This window comes from Rhinatrema bivittatum, chromosome 6 (assembly GCF_901001135.1).
Source record: "Rhinatrema bivittatum chromosome 6, aRhiBiv1.1, whole genome shotgun sequence".
NCBI classification, from domain to species: Eukaryota; Metazoa; Chordata; class Amphibia; order Gymnophiona; family Rhinatrematidae; genus Rhinatrema; species Rhinatrema bivittatum.
The window spans coordinates 304,627,827-304,646,029 of NC_042620.1; the positions used below are offsets into that span (position 1 = coordinate 304,627,827).

At 40.9% G+C, this 18,203-nt stretch overlaps 1 protein-coding gene across 1 annotated transcript in view; it reads right to left on the minus strand.

Annotated features, from left to right (window-relative positions):
- The window catches only part of DIAPH2 (diaphanous related formin 2), a 2,404,298-nt gene that overhangs the window by 1,516,405 nt on the left and 869,690 nt on the right, over nucleotides 1-18,203 (minus strand). Inside the window, exon 18 of the mRNA XM_029607438.1 lies at nucleotides 15,496-15,610. Within this exon, the coding sequence (XP_029463298.1) occupies nucleotides 15,496-15,610 (115 nt within the window). The remainder of the gene's footprint in view (nucleotides 1-15,495; nucleotides 15,611-18,203) is intronic.

Here is an 18,203-nt window from a genome sequence, read left to right on the forward strand (position 1 = left end):
AACTCCTGCAAAACTTTTAAAAAATGGGGAGAAGGTACAGTCAGATAAGACAGAGTTACTATAGATAGGAGAAATAGGAGATATCTCTTCTTCAACTAACCCTAGAAATTTTTTAACCTGTTACTATATCCTTAACATGTGAGTCAGCAGTGGGCTACGCCTACAGATGCTATGACACTGTGGCAGAAATGGAAGCATGGTCAAAATAATATCATCTGCCTGCCCACACTCAATAGACAACCAAGAAGCATTAGAGCCACAGATCCAAGCCTGCAGACAGAGTAATCGGGATTCCCAGTAATAAATACAAAGATTAGGTAAGCTCACCCACCTTGCTGCTTGGGCAAGGCTTATAATTCTATATGAATTTTCCCATTAAGCTGTGTAGATCAGAGAACATGCTGAAAAAGGTGAAGACTTATTTTCAAATGATTAATTCTGACCATCCAAGAGATAGGCATAGCACATGCCTGAAGTTGCATCTTTACCAATGAGCCCAGCATAGTTCTTAAGAGAAAGTGTCCCTAGTATTAGCAGATAGCGAGGCCCAAAGATGAGGATGTTAAAATATCCTATGTGGGAGCTCAGCCAGACAGCAACTCCTCAGGATAGAGCGTAACCAGAAGTGACCATATGCAGTTTTAATATGCTATTTTAGAACCCAGTGTACCTCGTACGTGTATATTATAAAATGTGTATTTTTACCTTGCAACATATGCGCGTATGTACGCAATGCACAGAAGCCATGTACATGAATGTGCACACTTTTCCTTTTTTAAAAATCTACGTGCGTAAGACGTCCAATTTTAAAATATGAACATGTCAAGAAAGTAAACAGTTTCTCTATTTGTCCACCAGTCTGCCCAGTCCTTCTTCAGGACATCAAGACCTTCTTAGTTCTTTAGCCTGAACTCCCTCCAGTTCATCCAGACCTCTCACCCAGTCAATACTACAAAATAAACACATTTAATATCACTTTCACAAGATAATTATTAGGTGTTAACATATTTTTGCCATTCTACTTGTGTATGTGCATGTCTTTTAAAATAGCAACATTCACTTATGAGTCAGCCCGGCCTCAGAATGTATCTACGCCACCCATTTTTAATGCGTGTATATGTGCGCATGAAAGTAAAAATATATGCATCCTTTTTACTTTTAGGAAATACAGAATATGCAATTACAAGCTACTTATGCATATATGCTAAAGCCCAAATTTTAAGTCACCGGCACATGTAAAATCCAAGGGACATGCGTATCGCTGTGCCTTGGGCACGCCGAGCATTTTAGAAAGTGCCCGGCAATGTGCGTTATTCCCCATATGTGCTGAAGTGCCGGGCCGGGATTGCGCCATTAGATGTTATCACAGGTAAGCACGTACCAGCTGGCTGCCAGCGCACAGAGTTTACTTCTGCTCCAGAGGAGCAGTAAGTATAAAAACAAAAAAATTGGGGATAGCTGGTATAGTTTAGGAGTCAGGGAGGAGAGGGGAAGAGGGAGGAAGGATAGGATTAGGGAAGTTAACTGGGAGGGAATTTTGCAAAGGCCCAATCGCGTTGCCACGCGATTCTTTTGAAATTTCCCCCCCCCCTCTGCACATGGAGGAGGCCACCCGCCCGCACATGCACACTCGGACATTAAAATCCAGTGTGCGCGAGTGTGCAGGAAGCTCATTTTATAATATGCGTGCGCCGACATACGCATGTTATACAATAGCTGCGTCCATGGGATAGATTTTAAAAGGTTGCATGCGGACATACATGTGTGTGCGCTACCAGGTGCATGCACATTTATGCCAGATTTTATAACATGCGTGCGCAGGCGCACGCATGATATAAAATCCGGGGTCGGCACGCTGCCTTCCCCCGTTCTTTTTCCCCACACCCCACCTTCCCTTCCCCTAGCTTTTTTGTTTTGTTTTTGTTGTTTCAAAACTAACTTCAGCCTTGGGGCTGAAGTAAGTTTTGTGTGCCGGCTGAGTGTCGGCGCGCGATCCCTGGCACAGCGGCAAATGGCTGCTGTGCCTGGAGCCTCTGACCCATGCCCCGCCCCGCCTACAACCCATCCCCTTCCCGCCCCTTCAGTAAAGCCCCAGGACTTACACGCATCCCGGGGCTTTACGCGCATCGCCGGGCCTTTTCAAAATAGGCCCGGCGCACATAACCTTTTAAAAATCCGGCCCCATGTGGGCACGCCAGGAACTGCGCGCCTTTTAAAATCTAGCTTTAATTCTTCTGTGTAAAGTTAAGCATTCAGTCACACAATTTTCTTAAAGCCCATTTCTGCATGCAGAGCAGTACATTACCCAAAGAAGTTCCTTTAAAAATTATCCGCCCTATACCCGTTTGCAATTTTACAAGAAACTAGTTTGAACAAGAAACACAAAGCTCTTCTTTAAGCAATTCCATCAAGTAATACTCCTCACAATCAGCTAGATTTTTGTTTAACTACTTTTTCACCATAGCAAGGGAATCAGATCCGATGCTGCTTGATTCTTTTATTTATTTATTTTTAATGTTTTATAGAATTTAGAACATATTGTTCTTATTTGCTATTTCTGTTTTTATTCAATCTTCATCCTCTGCAAGGAAACTTTTTTTTTTTTTTTACAGAAATATCCTTATTCCATCGTAAGTGTGACAAATTGTTTGTTGAGGCTGCAGGTCTTTAAGGACACTCTGCCTTGATAGCCATCGGCTTCTAAGTCATGCACAGGCTGTCTGCTGCTAAGATCAACAACTCATCATTTTCTCTTCAGTCTAGAAAGCTTTTGTTACCCATGCACTTAGAGATGGATTGGACCTGTCCACTGCCTTTTTTTTTTTATCATTCTAGAAAATGACACCCACCAATATTTCTGTAGGTGATCATAATAAGAATAGATTTTTTCAGGAAAAGCATGCTGCTATTCCAAGAATTTGCATTACAATGTTTAAAAGGCAAGCTTTTAATCAAGAGCATTGCTAGGTATTTCAAGGATCCAGAATACTGGCCCACTGGCGAGGTGCCCAAGTTTTTCGATCAGTAATCAGACACCCCACCAAACATGGGGCCTGGGGAGGGGGAAAAGGGTCCTCCTGTTCCATCTGCTAAATTAACCTTTTTTTTCTTTTCTACCAATACACTGCTAGGTACTTAAGAACACCTACCTTGAGATTTCTATAAGCGTCCCCTGCTTTCCCAGGTAACAAAAAAAAAAAAAAATGCAGCATTCTGATTGACTCTTACTCCATCAATAACATGCTGCAAATTTCAAACCAAGGGGCTTTCTCCAGCTCTTTCCACTTAGTGGAGTGCTCGTAATTTTCACAAAATTATATAGCTCTCCGCCACCTCTCTCCAGAAAGAAAATAAATTGTACACAGAACATAAATAAGGTAAAAGTGAAAATTACATTTCAATTATGTGATTCTGAAAACTTTCACTCAATCATCTTAACTATTACCTAAAATAATGTACAAAAGTAGCTAAAAATGCCTAAGTCCCTTCTTCAGATGTCAGATCACAGACATTCACATTTGAAAGCAGGCCCTATATTCTCTCAGTAACTCATGTACAACATTTCTGGTTAATACTTATGGATCCAATAAAAGCTATCACAGCCTGCCAAGAATACAGTAAACTCCAGAAGCCAACTCTGCTATACCAAAATAGAACTAACTCCCAGGACTCAAACAGCAACAACCTTACCCAGAAAAAACAGTACTGAAAATATTACAACAAGCTCTAGAAGTCCAATAAATGTAATAGTTAAAACAGAAAAGGCCGGACTGCTAATGACCACAGTATAGAAACTACACATTAGCAGAATCCCTCACCTACGTCACACATACGTCACACAGATAAACCTCACCAAATACAAAATAAAGAACCACAAATTAGAAATAGAAAGATGCAAAAAAAAAAAGGAAATCCCAAGATAACCCTATGCAGTGCAATTCCCCAATACTGCTGCCTCCTGCCCCACCCCTGTTTTCTCCAGATGGAGCCAATCCTAGGCCTGGACTAGGGCCAAAAATGCCTCCTCCTCTCACCCACCAACTGCTAAGCACTTCCCTGACTGACCTCTACCTTTGCCCACCATTTCCCTGACACCATCCCCAATTTTCTGCCCACTTAATCCTCTTTTCTCACCATCTCTCTGACCTAGCTAACCCCATCCTCTGTCCACTATCCCCTTGACTCCATTGTTCTCCCACCATATGCACACCATCCCCATGAACCCCCCATCTTCTCACCGTCCAACCCCACATTTCTCCCTCTTCAACTCACTGTTCCCCAGCCTCTCCCGGACCCCCTCCATCTGACCATTACCCTGATACCGTTCTTACCCAGCCACTCTCTGACCACCTACACCTCTAGCCAGAATCCAGTTGACCCCACTCTTCCCCGACCCTCTCCTTACTCCATTATTCCCATCATCTCCCTGAGCACTATAAATATAAGCCCTCCTCACCTAGACTAAATTACCATCTGCTCCCCATGCTCCTGATCATCTTCTCAGCCCCACTCTCTTTCTTCCCGGCAGCACCTTCTGGCTATTATTTGTTCTCTCCTTGCACAGCAGCCTGAACATTTTCAGCACTCTTGGGCCGGTTCTCTCGTCATCCTGACAGTATTCCCTCCCTTCTCCTTACTATGGCAGCCCTATCCTTTGGCAAGCAATCCAGTGGCTGTAGGATCTCGGAACGGAAGGCGGCAGTTTCTCTCTTCCCACCCGATCATGGCAAGGAGATGTGGTAGGAAGAACGAGGGGACAGGGGGGCAGAAAATAGAGCAGGTAGCAAATAGCAGCAACGGTTCCCAGCAGACTAAGTTGCTGCTGCACATGCCCCTCCCACGTTCTGTCTCCGTGCTTTTGTGGGAGGCAGGTCTAAGAGCTGCGGGACAATTAGAGGCAGCAATAGAGAGATTAATTGCTGTCTGCAGCCAGCAAGGACAAGTTGGGGATAGGAAAAAAAAAATAAAACAACTTAGCGGTGGCCGTGGATGAGACTCGGAGCACCAATCTTTGTACTTTAGGCATGGGCCCCATCTGCCTAGTGCTAATGGCACCTATGTCATTTTCCCTAGATTATATGAACTCGTACAACAGAGACAAAACCATGTATGCTATACTGATCAATGATAATCACAAATTAGCAGTTTCATAAACATGGATAATTTGGTTGCAGTGCGCAGCACTTAGGGAAATTGTTTAATTTGTATTGGCCCCTAAACCTCTTTGCTATATCTTGTTTGCTATTTCCTTGCTGCTGCAAAGAAGAGCAAGGGATAAAATCCAAAACAAGAGGTTTTATTCTCTCTAGTTAGTCATTTTTAGATACTTTGGAGTTTCCTGTATCATTTTAATGTATTAAAGTGAATTTTGTTTTAACATTTGGAGCCCAGAAATGTAAATTATTTTGTTATATAACTTTAAGTGAAAACAAAACTTCTCCATCTTGTATGCTATTGACATACTGCTGGAGGGGAGAAGCCGATCAAAGCAACACGGGAGTTGTAATTCCCTGCATTAATTCATTTTTGGATGGCAATGAACACAAGCCTTTTGAAACTGCAATTTGTGCCCCAGTTTTAAAAGGAACTGAAGGAAAAGGCTGTAAATAGAAAGTATAGAAAGAGAGAGGCCCAGCTTCAGGATGAATTCCTTCCAAAGGACAGCAGAATAAACTCAATTAATTTATGAGTCACCTGGCTCAATGGCTGTGAATACTGACATCTCTGGGCACAAAAAGCCTGGTAACTGGTGGCTAAAAACGAGAAACTGAAGAATCTCTCTCTCACCAATCAAGAGGAACTAAGATACCAAAGGACATATCCAAAGAAGGGGAGAAAGGAAGAGGAAACATTTGAAGAATGGAACCTATTGGGGGACAGGCTGCATCCAGACATCAAGGCCCCAGCATCCAAATGGCAGGCAGGCCGACAAAGCAAGAGAAGCCCGACATCTACCAAGAGGATGTTAGACAGAGAAGACTGACCAAATACTGGAAAGCAGAGCAAGGCCCAAAAGCAGCAGCTAAGAAAAACACTGCTCCCAATTTTAACCTGGGACCCCGGTGGCCTCAATAGGTCTATGCTTCTCCCAGTAGAGGACATATTGTGGATATCAACGTAGTGAAGGGATTAAACCATTTTGATATGGCACTCCCCTCTAGTCTAATCACCACAATATTACAGTGCAGGATACATGTTATGATTTGTGGGTATGTGGGCCCTTGGCCCATGGTGCAACTTGCTACTACCTATGGGAAGGACCCCCACAGGCCTGCACCACCGGGAGATGAGGTCAGAGACAGCGGAGAGCTCTGGGTGACGTAATGGAAAGTTTCCATGGCACCAGGAGAGGACAACCCGTGGAGAGTAGACTGGAGGGTTATACCTGGGCAGGGACCCCAAGCGAAGGAATGCCAGACAGACCGCAGAGCGGGGGGGCATGAGGCTTGGCCACTCAGGAGATACTCCGGAGGGCAACCCCAAAGGGAGGAGCTGCACAGCGTAGGATGATGATGTAAAGCCGTACACCAGCCCACAGGACAGGGAAGCCCAAGCTGAACCTGTAGTGATGACATAGCACCACCCCGAGAATCGGGGAAATGTAGGCAGTCTCAATGTAGTACGTAGGCGCAACCCCAAGGAGTGGGGAAGTGCGCAAGTCCCAGGGAAGCTGGAGAGTGCTACCCCGGGGAAACTCTGGCAGTCACTGTAATATGTAAGTGTAGTCCCAAGGAGCGGGAGGCATGGACAGTCTTGTTCAGGCTGTGGGTGCAACCCCGAGGAGCGGGGAAGCCCCACTGTAGAACTCACAGATAGCTGAGGTGTCCCAGAGGTAGTCCCGAGGAATGGGAGGCCTTGCAGATTAGAACCCAAGAGACACAGAGCCTGCCCGAGGAGCAGGGTAGGCAGGAGAGTGAGTTCCCAATGCGTGCACTGGCCCCCGAGTGGGTACCAGACAGGTTCCAAGTCCAAGGCACAAAACGTAGTCTCAGGAACACGTAGGCAGTACTCGAAGACGAATGGAACTTGTTGCCAAGTCAGCTAGCTGAGGGCGAAGGTGGAGTTTAAGTATACCAGTCTGATAATGTCATCAACTGGAGACACCCCCAAGGTTCCCGCCGATGAGGCTTCAAAGGTGGGCCCGGTGGCGTGCGCACGGAGTCCAGGCTGCCATGAGGAGTCCCGGGAAATGTGGCAGTGAAGGTTGGCCCGAGCCGCGAGCAGCCCTGGGGAGGGCAGGAGAACAGTGCAGGAAGTAAGTACATACAGTCGCAGCCGTCTGTGACCGACGGGCATAACAGTACAATCAGAGAAACATGAGAATTCCCTGGTCAGAAGAAGAATGAGGTTAGGAGCTGAGACTGAGAGAAGTCAACTTTCTTGTCACTCTGAAGGAGTTTGGAATTACAGAAGAGGTAAAACCTTCTGTCTCAATTTTCCAGTTTCATTCTAGTAAGTATAGGGGACCAGACAGTTCCCAGTGCTTCTGATACTTTAACTATAAGCAACTGATCCTGGGAAATCAATCTGTAGGTGGAGAGTATCAGCATTTTGAGGATACTCACTCCAGGTCTGTATTTCTAAGGGAGAAGGAAAATTCTAATCAGAGTTCAAGGAACAGCAAGAAGAGAGTATCAGGTACATGTCTAGAGGTAACCGGACATATGGAAAAACAGATGAGAGAAAGAGCTGCTCATCTGGTGTTCTATATCCAGTATGCCAGGAGCCCGAACGAGTTCAGGAAAGAAGGGAAGTGTATGTAGTAGAGATTTAAACATTGGAGAAGCATGCCAGGTGGGTAAAAAAGCAAGAATCAGTAACCCTCCTTATACGATTCAGTGCCTGTCTGTGTATTCTAATTCTTTTACAAATTGTACTAGTTGCAATTATTTTATTACCACTCATTACTAAAAAAAAATTAATGTTGAGATGCCATACCTTGTATCGTGTATCCTTTGAATTGTTCCATTAATATGTCTTAGGCCTTGGAGATTAAACTCTTCTCCCATTTCAGAGGTTAACCAGACTGAATTGGGACTGAACCCTAGTGTCGAGTATGTGCCCACCTGCCCACCAGCTAATTGTTGTACCAGGAATGGGGGATTAGGAATGTAAACCAGGAAGGGGCTGTTAAAATTATAATTTGTAAAACTGGGCCTTCGGAGAGACTAACAGGCTTAGTTTGACCACTGGCTATGAGAAAACTGCTAGCTGTTTTGGCATACACATTTTTCTACTTCCTTTATTCCTGTGGTTTGTTTTATAATTGTGCTAGTCTGTGATGCATAATAGTTTAATTTGAAACACTTTAAAAATAACAGGCGTGTTTTGTCTGGTCATTGTTTTCTTAAAATGCTACAAATCTTATAAATTCTGTCAGGGGTATGTAAACTTTTGAGCACACCTGTAGTTTTACTATGTATGAGTTTTGTGCTTTAATGTGTAGATAAAACTCCTTATCAGAGAGAATTATATGATGATAGTTTTGTAAGCCAGGGAAAAGATAAAAAGTCCTTCTATTGGGGGAAAAACTTTTGTCTTGCCCCAGTAAGAAAATCTCGAGCTCTATGATGAATGTAATTCTAGGTTGATGTTTGCCTTTACGATCCAATTATGTAGTTAAATGTATTAGTCAAAAACAAGCACTTTAATTTCTGGGTGTATATTACATCTCATTTAAATTAAAATATTTGAATTCAATTCTTCTTACTATGGAAGTACAAATACAGAGAAGCAGCATTTTTAAACTGCTGCATTGGGTCACAGACCATGTGTACTTTTACCAGTGGGCACTGCAACAATTCAAAGAAAAATACACACATAATTTCACTTTGAAACTTGCCACGAATACAAGGTTCGTGTGGTCAGATATACTTACATTTTCTGTGGGAAAATGTTTGAAGGAAAGATGCAAATGTAGATTTACATGTTTATTTTTCATCCCTTAACCTAGCCATTCCCCCAGGAGTGCATCCTCTCACTGTGGCTAAAATTGCAAGCTCTAAGGAACAACAAATAGACCTTTTTTTTAATTTTTACAAAGCTGATTAATGCAGATACTCATGTAAATCACATTGAAAATTGTCTTCACATTGACTATATAACGTCTCTTGAAACAGTCATATCCAAAGAAAATATGTATGTTTGAAATACCACTAATAAAATATGAATCTAAGAGTAGAAAAATATCAAATCAGAATGATATCAATCCTTCTCTGAACAGAGCATGAATGAATTAAAATAAATATATATGATGATCAGTTTATTTAACACAACTTGGCACCTGGCTAGAATAGTTCTGTTTGTCTTTAAGACTATAATCATTGGTCAAAAATTTAAAGACTTTTTTTGCAAACTTTTTTTCAATTGCATTTAAAATTCCTGAAATAGCAACTTATCTTCCTAACTGATGAAGACTTTCTCAGAAACACCCAGCAATGGACCAGAGTTTCAAACTAAAGATGTCTGCTTCAAGGGTTCGGAATGGCTCTGCTCATGACCAGCAAATTATGAGCAAACAAACCGTCATTTAAAAAAGAAAAAAAAAGGCATAAAAAAAAAAACAAATCAATACAAAATGTCACTGAGGATTGGTATATCTAAATGGAAAAACAGATGTCTCCATCAATTTCAAATTCAAAGACATTTATAAATATAATAAACTAATTAAAGTTTCATAGTGTGTGCCACAAAATATTCTCATGTAAACCCAGGGGCAATATTGCAGTGTAACCCAATAATGTTCATGTTGACTGAATATCACTTGTATGTCTCTCCCCTCTGGAAGATGATATGATCTGTTCTAAAACACATCATTGAAGATGATCAAATGTATGACTGTGAATGATACAATGTTGTACTGGTGAATATGTTTATGCAACTCCGATGTTCAATAATCAGGATACATATCAGGGTGGATTTTAAAAGGGTGTGTGTGGGTGTACATATGTGCGCGCTACCTGGCGCGCACGCATGTACATTCGATTTTATAACTTGCAAGGGGTCGGCATGCGCAAGGGGGTGCACAATTGTGCACCTTGCTTGCGGCGAGCCGCATTGCCTTCCCCCGTTCCCTTCCCCTAACCTTCCCCCCCCCCCAGCCCTACTCTAACACTCACCGACCTTTGTCTTATCTTTTGCGCCTGCCTCCAGGCAGGCCAAGTTGCGCGCGCCAGCAGCCTGCCAGCACGCGATCCTCTAACACAGCGGCAATGGCTACTGTGTCGGAGGCCTCTGGCCCCACCCCCGCCCTGCCCCAGACCATCCCTTTTTGCAAGCTCCAGGACTTAAACGCGTCCCAGGGCTTTTTGAGCATTGCCGGGCCTTTTTAAAATAGGCCCGGAGCGGGTAGGGCTTTTAAAATCTGGCCCATAGGTTGTTTGGTGTGGTCTTTATACACTAATGGACAGAAGCATTGTATGACATGGAAACCGACTTGATTTGATATGTATATCGAGAATGTCGGTATATAAAAACCCTAAATAAATAAATGACATAAATAAATAAAACAACTTAAAGTACAATCTGTAAAACTCTTGCAATTGATAATGTCGTCATCCAGAAAAAGTACTAACACAAAAATCCCACATCCCACAAGGGTAATGTCTTACATGACCAAAAATTAAGTTCAGTTTTCCCATACTATGTAATCCTTAATGTCTTGACCCCTTTAATAAGCAATGCACAGACTTTATACAAAAATAGTGTATATAGCTTATAACCAATGCTTCCTGATGTCTGCCCAGTAGACCACATTTGCAGTGACTTGGGTTAAAACTCTGAAAGCGAAGTAGGTTGCTAAGGTCCATTTGTTCACAGTACAACGTGTTAGAGAATTTTATGTCAGTACTTTAGATTATGGAGGATTTGCTCATAGCATATTTCAAATAAAAACTAAACAATTTATTTCATGTTTTTTTGGTTTTTTTAATTTGTGGTTATCTGCTTAACGTTATAAAAATGCATACCATTGAGTCTATCATGCAAATTGCTCCTCTCTTTTGGAATATAAATATCCTGATTTGGTGCATGGGATTAAAGACATTATCCGGAAGCATTGGTATATATTAGCTATGTACACTATTTTTGCAGAAAGCCCATGCATTGCCTATCAAAGGGGTCAAATAATTAAATATAGCATAGTGCGGGCATTACCATTATAACCTGAACCCATTTTTTATCATATAGGACATTTCTTGTTACAATTGTTGAGTTATCTCTTATCTTGCACACTTTGTTAAATGTAAACCGGTTTGATGTGATCCATGTCATGAAAGCCGGTATAGTAAAAATAATAAATAAATAAATAAATTTCCCTTGTAAGAGGTGTGATTTTTCTGTTTAAACATTGAATGGACATTTTATGACATAAAGAACACAACTCAAAGTAGAATATATAAAACTATTGTGGCTGATAAGGCCAGAAGTATGTATCCATCATTGCCCAAAGTATTAACCCAAAAATCACTCATAGTTTGAGGGTCGTGAGCAGTGAACCCTTGAAGCAGTGATCTCCATCTCAAAATTCTAGTCTAGTTTTGGGTATTTCTGAGAGTTTATCATCAGTTAAAGAAGATAAGTTTCTATTTTGGGGGTTTTAAACACAATTCAAAAAAGGTTTGCAAAAAAGTCTTTCCATTTCTGATCAATGATTATAATCTTAAAAACAGATAGCACTATTCTAGCCAGGTGCCATGGTATGTTAAATAAATATGATTATCAGTTGAATTATTTTTATACACACTTATTTTGTTTAAAGAAAGATTGATATTGTTCTGTCTGAAATACCATCCATGGAGGCACTAATACAGAAAGAAAATTAATTGAGTATATTTACATATATTTTCAAATAAATCCCTTAGAAACAAGTATATGATGATGAAATATCACTGTGCTGGCATGTTGGAATTTTTAAAATATATTTTTTGGTGTAAAAACTTCTTGAAAAAAGGTTTTTTTGGAGGGGAGCAGGTCTGATAATTTATGCAAATTTCAAAGACAGTGACAAAAATGTTGCACTACAACTAACATCCCGATTTAATTTGATGATTTCCTATAGAATGAATACTTGTTTGCTGTGTTGTTCTTTTGGAAAGCATTATAACAACAAACTTGTTTAGCTTTGCATTCTTTTATATGGTTTTTGGGATTCTCATTTTGATGCATCTTTTAGCAACTACAAAATGAACAAACCAGATTTTATATTTTCTATGATTACCAATTTCAGGTGTCCATCAAGGAAAAGTCGAAATATAAAATAAACTGCAAGTTGACTACTTTGTTATTATTACAATTAATTTGTTACATTTACCAATTGAAGGCATGTATTTGTACTCTCCATCACTGTACATAGAAAAACACTAAAAGCATAGACTGTATTCTCAAGCTCTGATGTCACACAGTTCATTCAACTAGCTCACTTTGATACAACCACTAGTTTTCCAACCAAAATTTCTCAGAATCTATGTAAGTTCAATTTTTACAGTATTTATCTTTTAGTGCCAAAATAGTTTTAATTCTTTAAAACATAAACCCATATACTATAATGCTAAGTTGTGCTTTTAAGTTATCATTGAAGCATACCTTGTTATTGTACTCTCAGAACTCCTGACACAAAATGCTGACAAATGACCCGAGCTTTAAATGGAGATTGATTGGTAATTATTATGCAGGATCATCAATCATAGTAACCCTCCAAAGCTTATGTCAAATTAAACAAGACTGAACCTTTCAGAAAAGTTGAAGTTCCAGCTAATTAATACAATCTAATCAAATCAAAAACTACTAATTAATAAAAAGACAGCTATATGTCCTCCCTCATTCTAACACAATCTGTACATGGATAACAGATCTACAACACTCTTTTGGAACTAAATAACTTAGTAGTCCAAAATGTTAGCAAAGAGAAACTATTAAAACGCTACAGGCATCAATTTTGATTCAACTGCGTGATAGACTCTGGCACAAAATTGTTTTCTATTGCACTGTTCTGTGTTGCACGGTCAATCAACAAATGCATTTCATTTGGCTTTCCAAGCTGAACCACTGCCATGTTTCTTACTAACAGAATAATATGAACTCTCTGACAAAAGGAAGACACTAAGAAAGAGCACAAAGCAAAGATATACAAATCAAAGCCCATTTCTTTACAAGCACTATGCAATTATAAATGGTGGCCCAGCAGCATTCTCAGATATGGATGGGCCAATGTGCCGTGTGCGAGAGGACCCCCATTAACATGGCATGCGCACAAGGGGCCTCCCTTCCCCGGCTGCGCCAGCCGCTTCCAGGGACGAGGTGGCCGACGCGGGGTACGATGGGAGAGGGGGATGGAAAAGGAGGCCGTGTTGAACGCAGCAGCGTGGGGATGACGTCAACATCGCGTGTATCGTGAGGCTGGAGTCACCCTAAATTCCCTGCGGGTGCTGGGCTCTTCCTCTTTGCAAAGCCGGCGCCCATGTTCCCACCCGCCCACCCTATATATACGAGGGAATTTTGTGGGGGAAATGTTGGAACGATGGGCAGATAATAATGGTAGAATCAAGTTGATATCAAACATGTACAATTGTTGCAGCTGGTGGAGGGGAGGGGGTACCCGAGTCGATGGGCAAACATGGACATAGAGGATATGGTGTGGACAAAATGGATGTCCTAGAAGGACGGAGTAGTAAGGTGGGTGAGGAGGGCCCCTTGGCTTGGAACCATGGTGGGGGGGCCGGAAGATGTTTGGCGGACTGGCTTACCAGGGCGGACGCCGGCACGAAGCCTGGGATGTTTATGTCTGAATACACACCAAGGGATGACTCGGGTATCGGTGGTTGTTATGTAAATGGTTAATAAAAGCTGTGGCCTGTTTTACCAAACCAAGTGGTAGCTGTCACTTTGTGGGGATTGCGGCAAGAGCCGGGGAAGGTAAAGGACGCAATGGTGCAAGCTGCCAATGTTAACAGGTTTCACATTGTTTACCTGTATCAGATTATGACAAATGCAGTTTCATGAAAGCAATGTGGAAGGAGATTCTTAGAACTTTAGAACCAAAGCAATTTAGCAAGAGCAGCTCCGTCAGCTAAAGGCATGGAGATTAGATTCTTTACAGTTCTTCTCCATTTAAGGTATTATCCAAAATAACTAGGATAAGAAATGCACAACAATTTTTTTTTTTTTAACATGGTACATAATAAAAGTTAAATAGGATAAAATCTGCAGCAGTACTAATGGCAAATACATTTTAACGTTTGAAAAGTGTGAAATACAGTTGTGGAATATATATGTCATGCTTACGTATATACATTTTTCACTTTTGTTTTCCCCGATTATGATGAAAGAAAGAAAGATGAGAGTGTCAGGTTCACAAATTCTGAGAATTATGTATCAAATTTAACTATAATAGTTGGTGCAGGCCCACATTCTCTCCAGTTTGCAGTACTTATCTATTATAATAAACATGAAATGCATTCATCCTGAAGACTGAAAATAAAAGCAGTATAAGCATGAAAAGCTTGCAAAACAAATTCCATACACAATTATTTTTCCTCATGCAGTTTATCAAGTAAGAGATGCTACGAAGTACAAAGAAACATTAAAACAGTTCCACTTCGATTGCTTTGCTTTCCACCGCTGCAATATGTAACACTTGGTTGCATCATATGAACACGTTTAAGCTGTTCTCAATGCTCTCTTTCATTTAAAAACAGAGTATTTTGAGTAGCTCAATTTGACCACAGCACTGCAAATAAACCAAGTTCAGGATAACTGGATAGTGATGAACGGAAGGTAATAAGTTCCTACTGGCCAGGAATATAAGTGGAAGATTTCAGCCTCAGAGGAAATCTAAATGCCAACCCTCACCACATCCGTTTTGGAGTGGGGGGGGGGGGGGGGCTTGTATATATATGTATGCATATGCATTTAAGAAGCCAATTTCCAAAACCATTTACCCAAGTAAATTGACCTGTCTGAAAATTGCCCAACTCTCTCTAGCTAAAAGCACGCAGAGGCTTCCACAGTACATGTTCTTTCAGCCGGGTTAACAACGACATTCCTGGTGATGTGTCTAGAGAAGGAAAACAGCATGCACTCTCTTGCCCACCCTACATCGCCCACGCTCTGTGGGCTGTGTAAATTATGATAGCTAACTTTCAGAAACAAACTATCACTGAAAGACATTAAAAGGGTATCTATATTAATTCTCCTTAATGAATGAAAATACCAAACAAAATTGTATGTACCTTGTTTTTTTCCTCACTGACAGAACATTCTATGACCACAAAACTAAAGTCTAAGATCAGCTCCATGATATAAAATAAAGCAGAAGAATTTCTTTAAGAACCCCTCATCCATTAGAACTACTTAGGGCCTTCTTGAACATAGCTACAAATAAACACTACAATTCTTTCAGTGGGTAAAATAATGAAAGTGAAATGTTCTAAGCTACAGAACAGCAATAATGAAAAATGCAACCGGTATATTGCAAACAAAAGAAATACATGTACTTACCTTTCATCTGTGTTGCAAAGGTCAGGGCCAATTTTGAAAAGAGATCTGGGTGTTCAAATTTGTCCTCCTTCGCTTTTACCCAGAAGCAGTTTTCTTTTATTTCCTGTGGTTCAATCTGAAATCAGAAATATTAGTGTATCAGAATGAATAACCATAAATGTAGAACATACTCTACTTTTGATAAAGATAATTGTTTTGTTTTCCTAATCATTCCAGACCAAATATTTTCTTAACCATATTTTCAGGATAATCTAATAGTGACTGTAGTGCTACTAACGTTTTACTAGCTTTTCTAGCAATCGTTTTCAAAACACGATTATTTGTCAGTAAACAGATTTAAGGGTGTTACCAAAGTATCCCTTACAATATCCTTCAGAGTCTTCACTGACACGGAATGATGAGGTCATCTTTGTAATGCATAGTATTCACTGACACTTCCCAGTGGAAAGAGAGTGGTATGTTTCATAAAACACTGGCTCATGTTCTTTTCTCCAATCTTGTGTCACGGGGAGGAGGCTGAGGCTCAGGCCTTCAAAGTGTCCCTCACACTTTGAAGGCCTCAGGCCTTCAAAGTGTCCCTCACACTTTGAAGGCCTCAGGCCTTCAAAGTGTGAGGGAGATTTCTTGGATTTCCAAGGAGGAGACTAAAAGGAAGAGATCCAAAATAAGTGAAGAATGATGAAAGTTGAGATAATTCCATGCTCTTTATATTTAATAGATGATTTGCTTTGGGTGTTTTAAGGTAGAATCCTGGTTGGAGTCAGAATAAGAATGGCCAGACTGAGAGATTGTCTTCTGAGTTGCTGTTCGATACAGCATAAAGAGGGAGTTGAACAGTATCTGCCCTGGAGAGGGTTCCAATTCAGACACTGAACCACAGAGACCTGCACAACAAGGGGAAGCCCTAGGAAGGCCCATTTCCTAGCGAGTGAAGAAGACCCCTAATATGTGATGATTTTGCATTGACTGTGACTTTTGGACTGTGTACTGCTTTTTACTTTTCTGTGTAGAAAAGTACCAAGTAACACAGTAAAGAACTAATTTTTTTTAAATAAATCCAAACTAGCGTACTGTGTGATTTTTTTTTCCTATTGAGTGGACTTTAGAAACAAGACTACAGAAGTCTAAAGAAACACTTTATCTTTCATCCCCGTCAGAAGAGAACCCTGGGACCACAGGTCACAACTTGGCCTCAGCATTCTCAAGTGAGTCCTTCTACCCAGTGAGAGGGTGGGACATGAGATACATCCTGAAAGGACATTGTTAGGTAGCTTGCCTGCATGTGCATTGTGTTCAAGCCATTAGACAGCAGCAGTCACATACATGCTGAGAACAACAATATACTTGTCCATACTTGCATGCTACAGGGGCTCTTTCTGACTCTGTATAGTCTATAATAGCAGCATAAACAGTCCTTAGCTCTTGAATTAAATCTGTGTTGTACATTCTTCCGAGAAATTAGTCATTGGTTTGTTTCCCACCCTCCCCAGTCCCATTTTGTAATATATGCATTAACTCTCCCAGGAGAAAAGGTTTCAAAATAAGTAATTTAGTGATTTAAAACAACATTCAACTAACCCTGATTTTAGTGACTGACTAATTTTAATCCTGTTGCAAGTCATTCACTAACATTAATCACCTGGTTATCAAATTTAAATGCTATATTTAAAAGACATCTACAACATGCATTTTTAAAAAGTCATTTAACAACCCTAACAGTGAGATATACCTACTCCTTAACGATATGTTAAGACTTTAGCAACTCAACAAATTAAGATGTAGACAGAAGTCCAGCAGCAAGATGGGGGCTATGCAGTTTTTTTGAACAGAAAGCCACATGTATGATTATCTTCCTGTTTGTGAGGGGTTGTATGTGTGCACCCTGTTCCAAGAGCTCCTGGCTCTCAGAGAACAAATCTGATTTCTGGAGATTAGACTGGCAAAACTGAAGGAGCTGATGCAGATAGAGAGGTGTATCGAAGAGACATTCAAGAGCAAAGCAGAGCAGTCCCAATTCTAGTCTAGTAGCACTTGTGCTGCTTTGGAGAAGCAAAGTCACCTGGCAGGAGACCATCATCTTGGTTGGTAGGAGGTTATAGCTAGGACCTGCCCTCCTGGTGATGTTTTATCCTCTCACAATAAGGATACATCTCCACAGGTCCGAGGCCAGGAAGGAAGGATTAGTAAAGTAGATAGCTGGGTGGCCGATGGGCATGAGGATTGTTAGGTAACTTGCATGCCTGGTGCAAAGTTAGCAGACCTTAAACGCCAGATAGATAAGATTTTCCAGAGTGCTGGGAAGGAGCCAGCTGTCATAGTGCATTGAGGTACCAAGGACATTGGAAGGTATAGGAGCTAGGTTCCAGAGCCTTAGGCTCCAAGGGCCTAATTTTTAAAAGCTTTTACTCGAGTAAATGCACTTTACTTGAGTAACTGGACTTTGAAAACTGCTATTTTATTTATTTATGATTTTTTTTTTCTATACAGATATGAATACATATCACATCGGTTTACTTAGAACAAGGATAGCAAAAACTTGAACATTTACCATTGGATATCATGAAAAAAGGAAGAAGAGGAGGAAGAAACAGTTACATTGAACAAGAAGAAAACTTGATAGTGGGAGGAAACGGGGATACACTTCAAGATTAGGCGTAGAGAAAGGGGGCTGAAGCATAACTGAACTGTTTGATTTAGGCAAAAAGCTG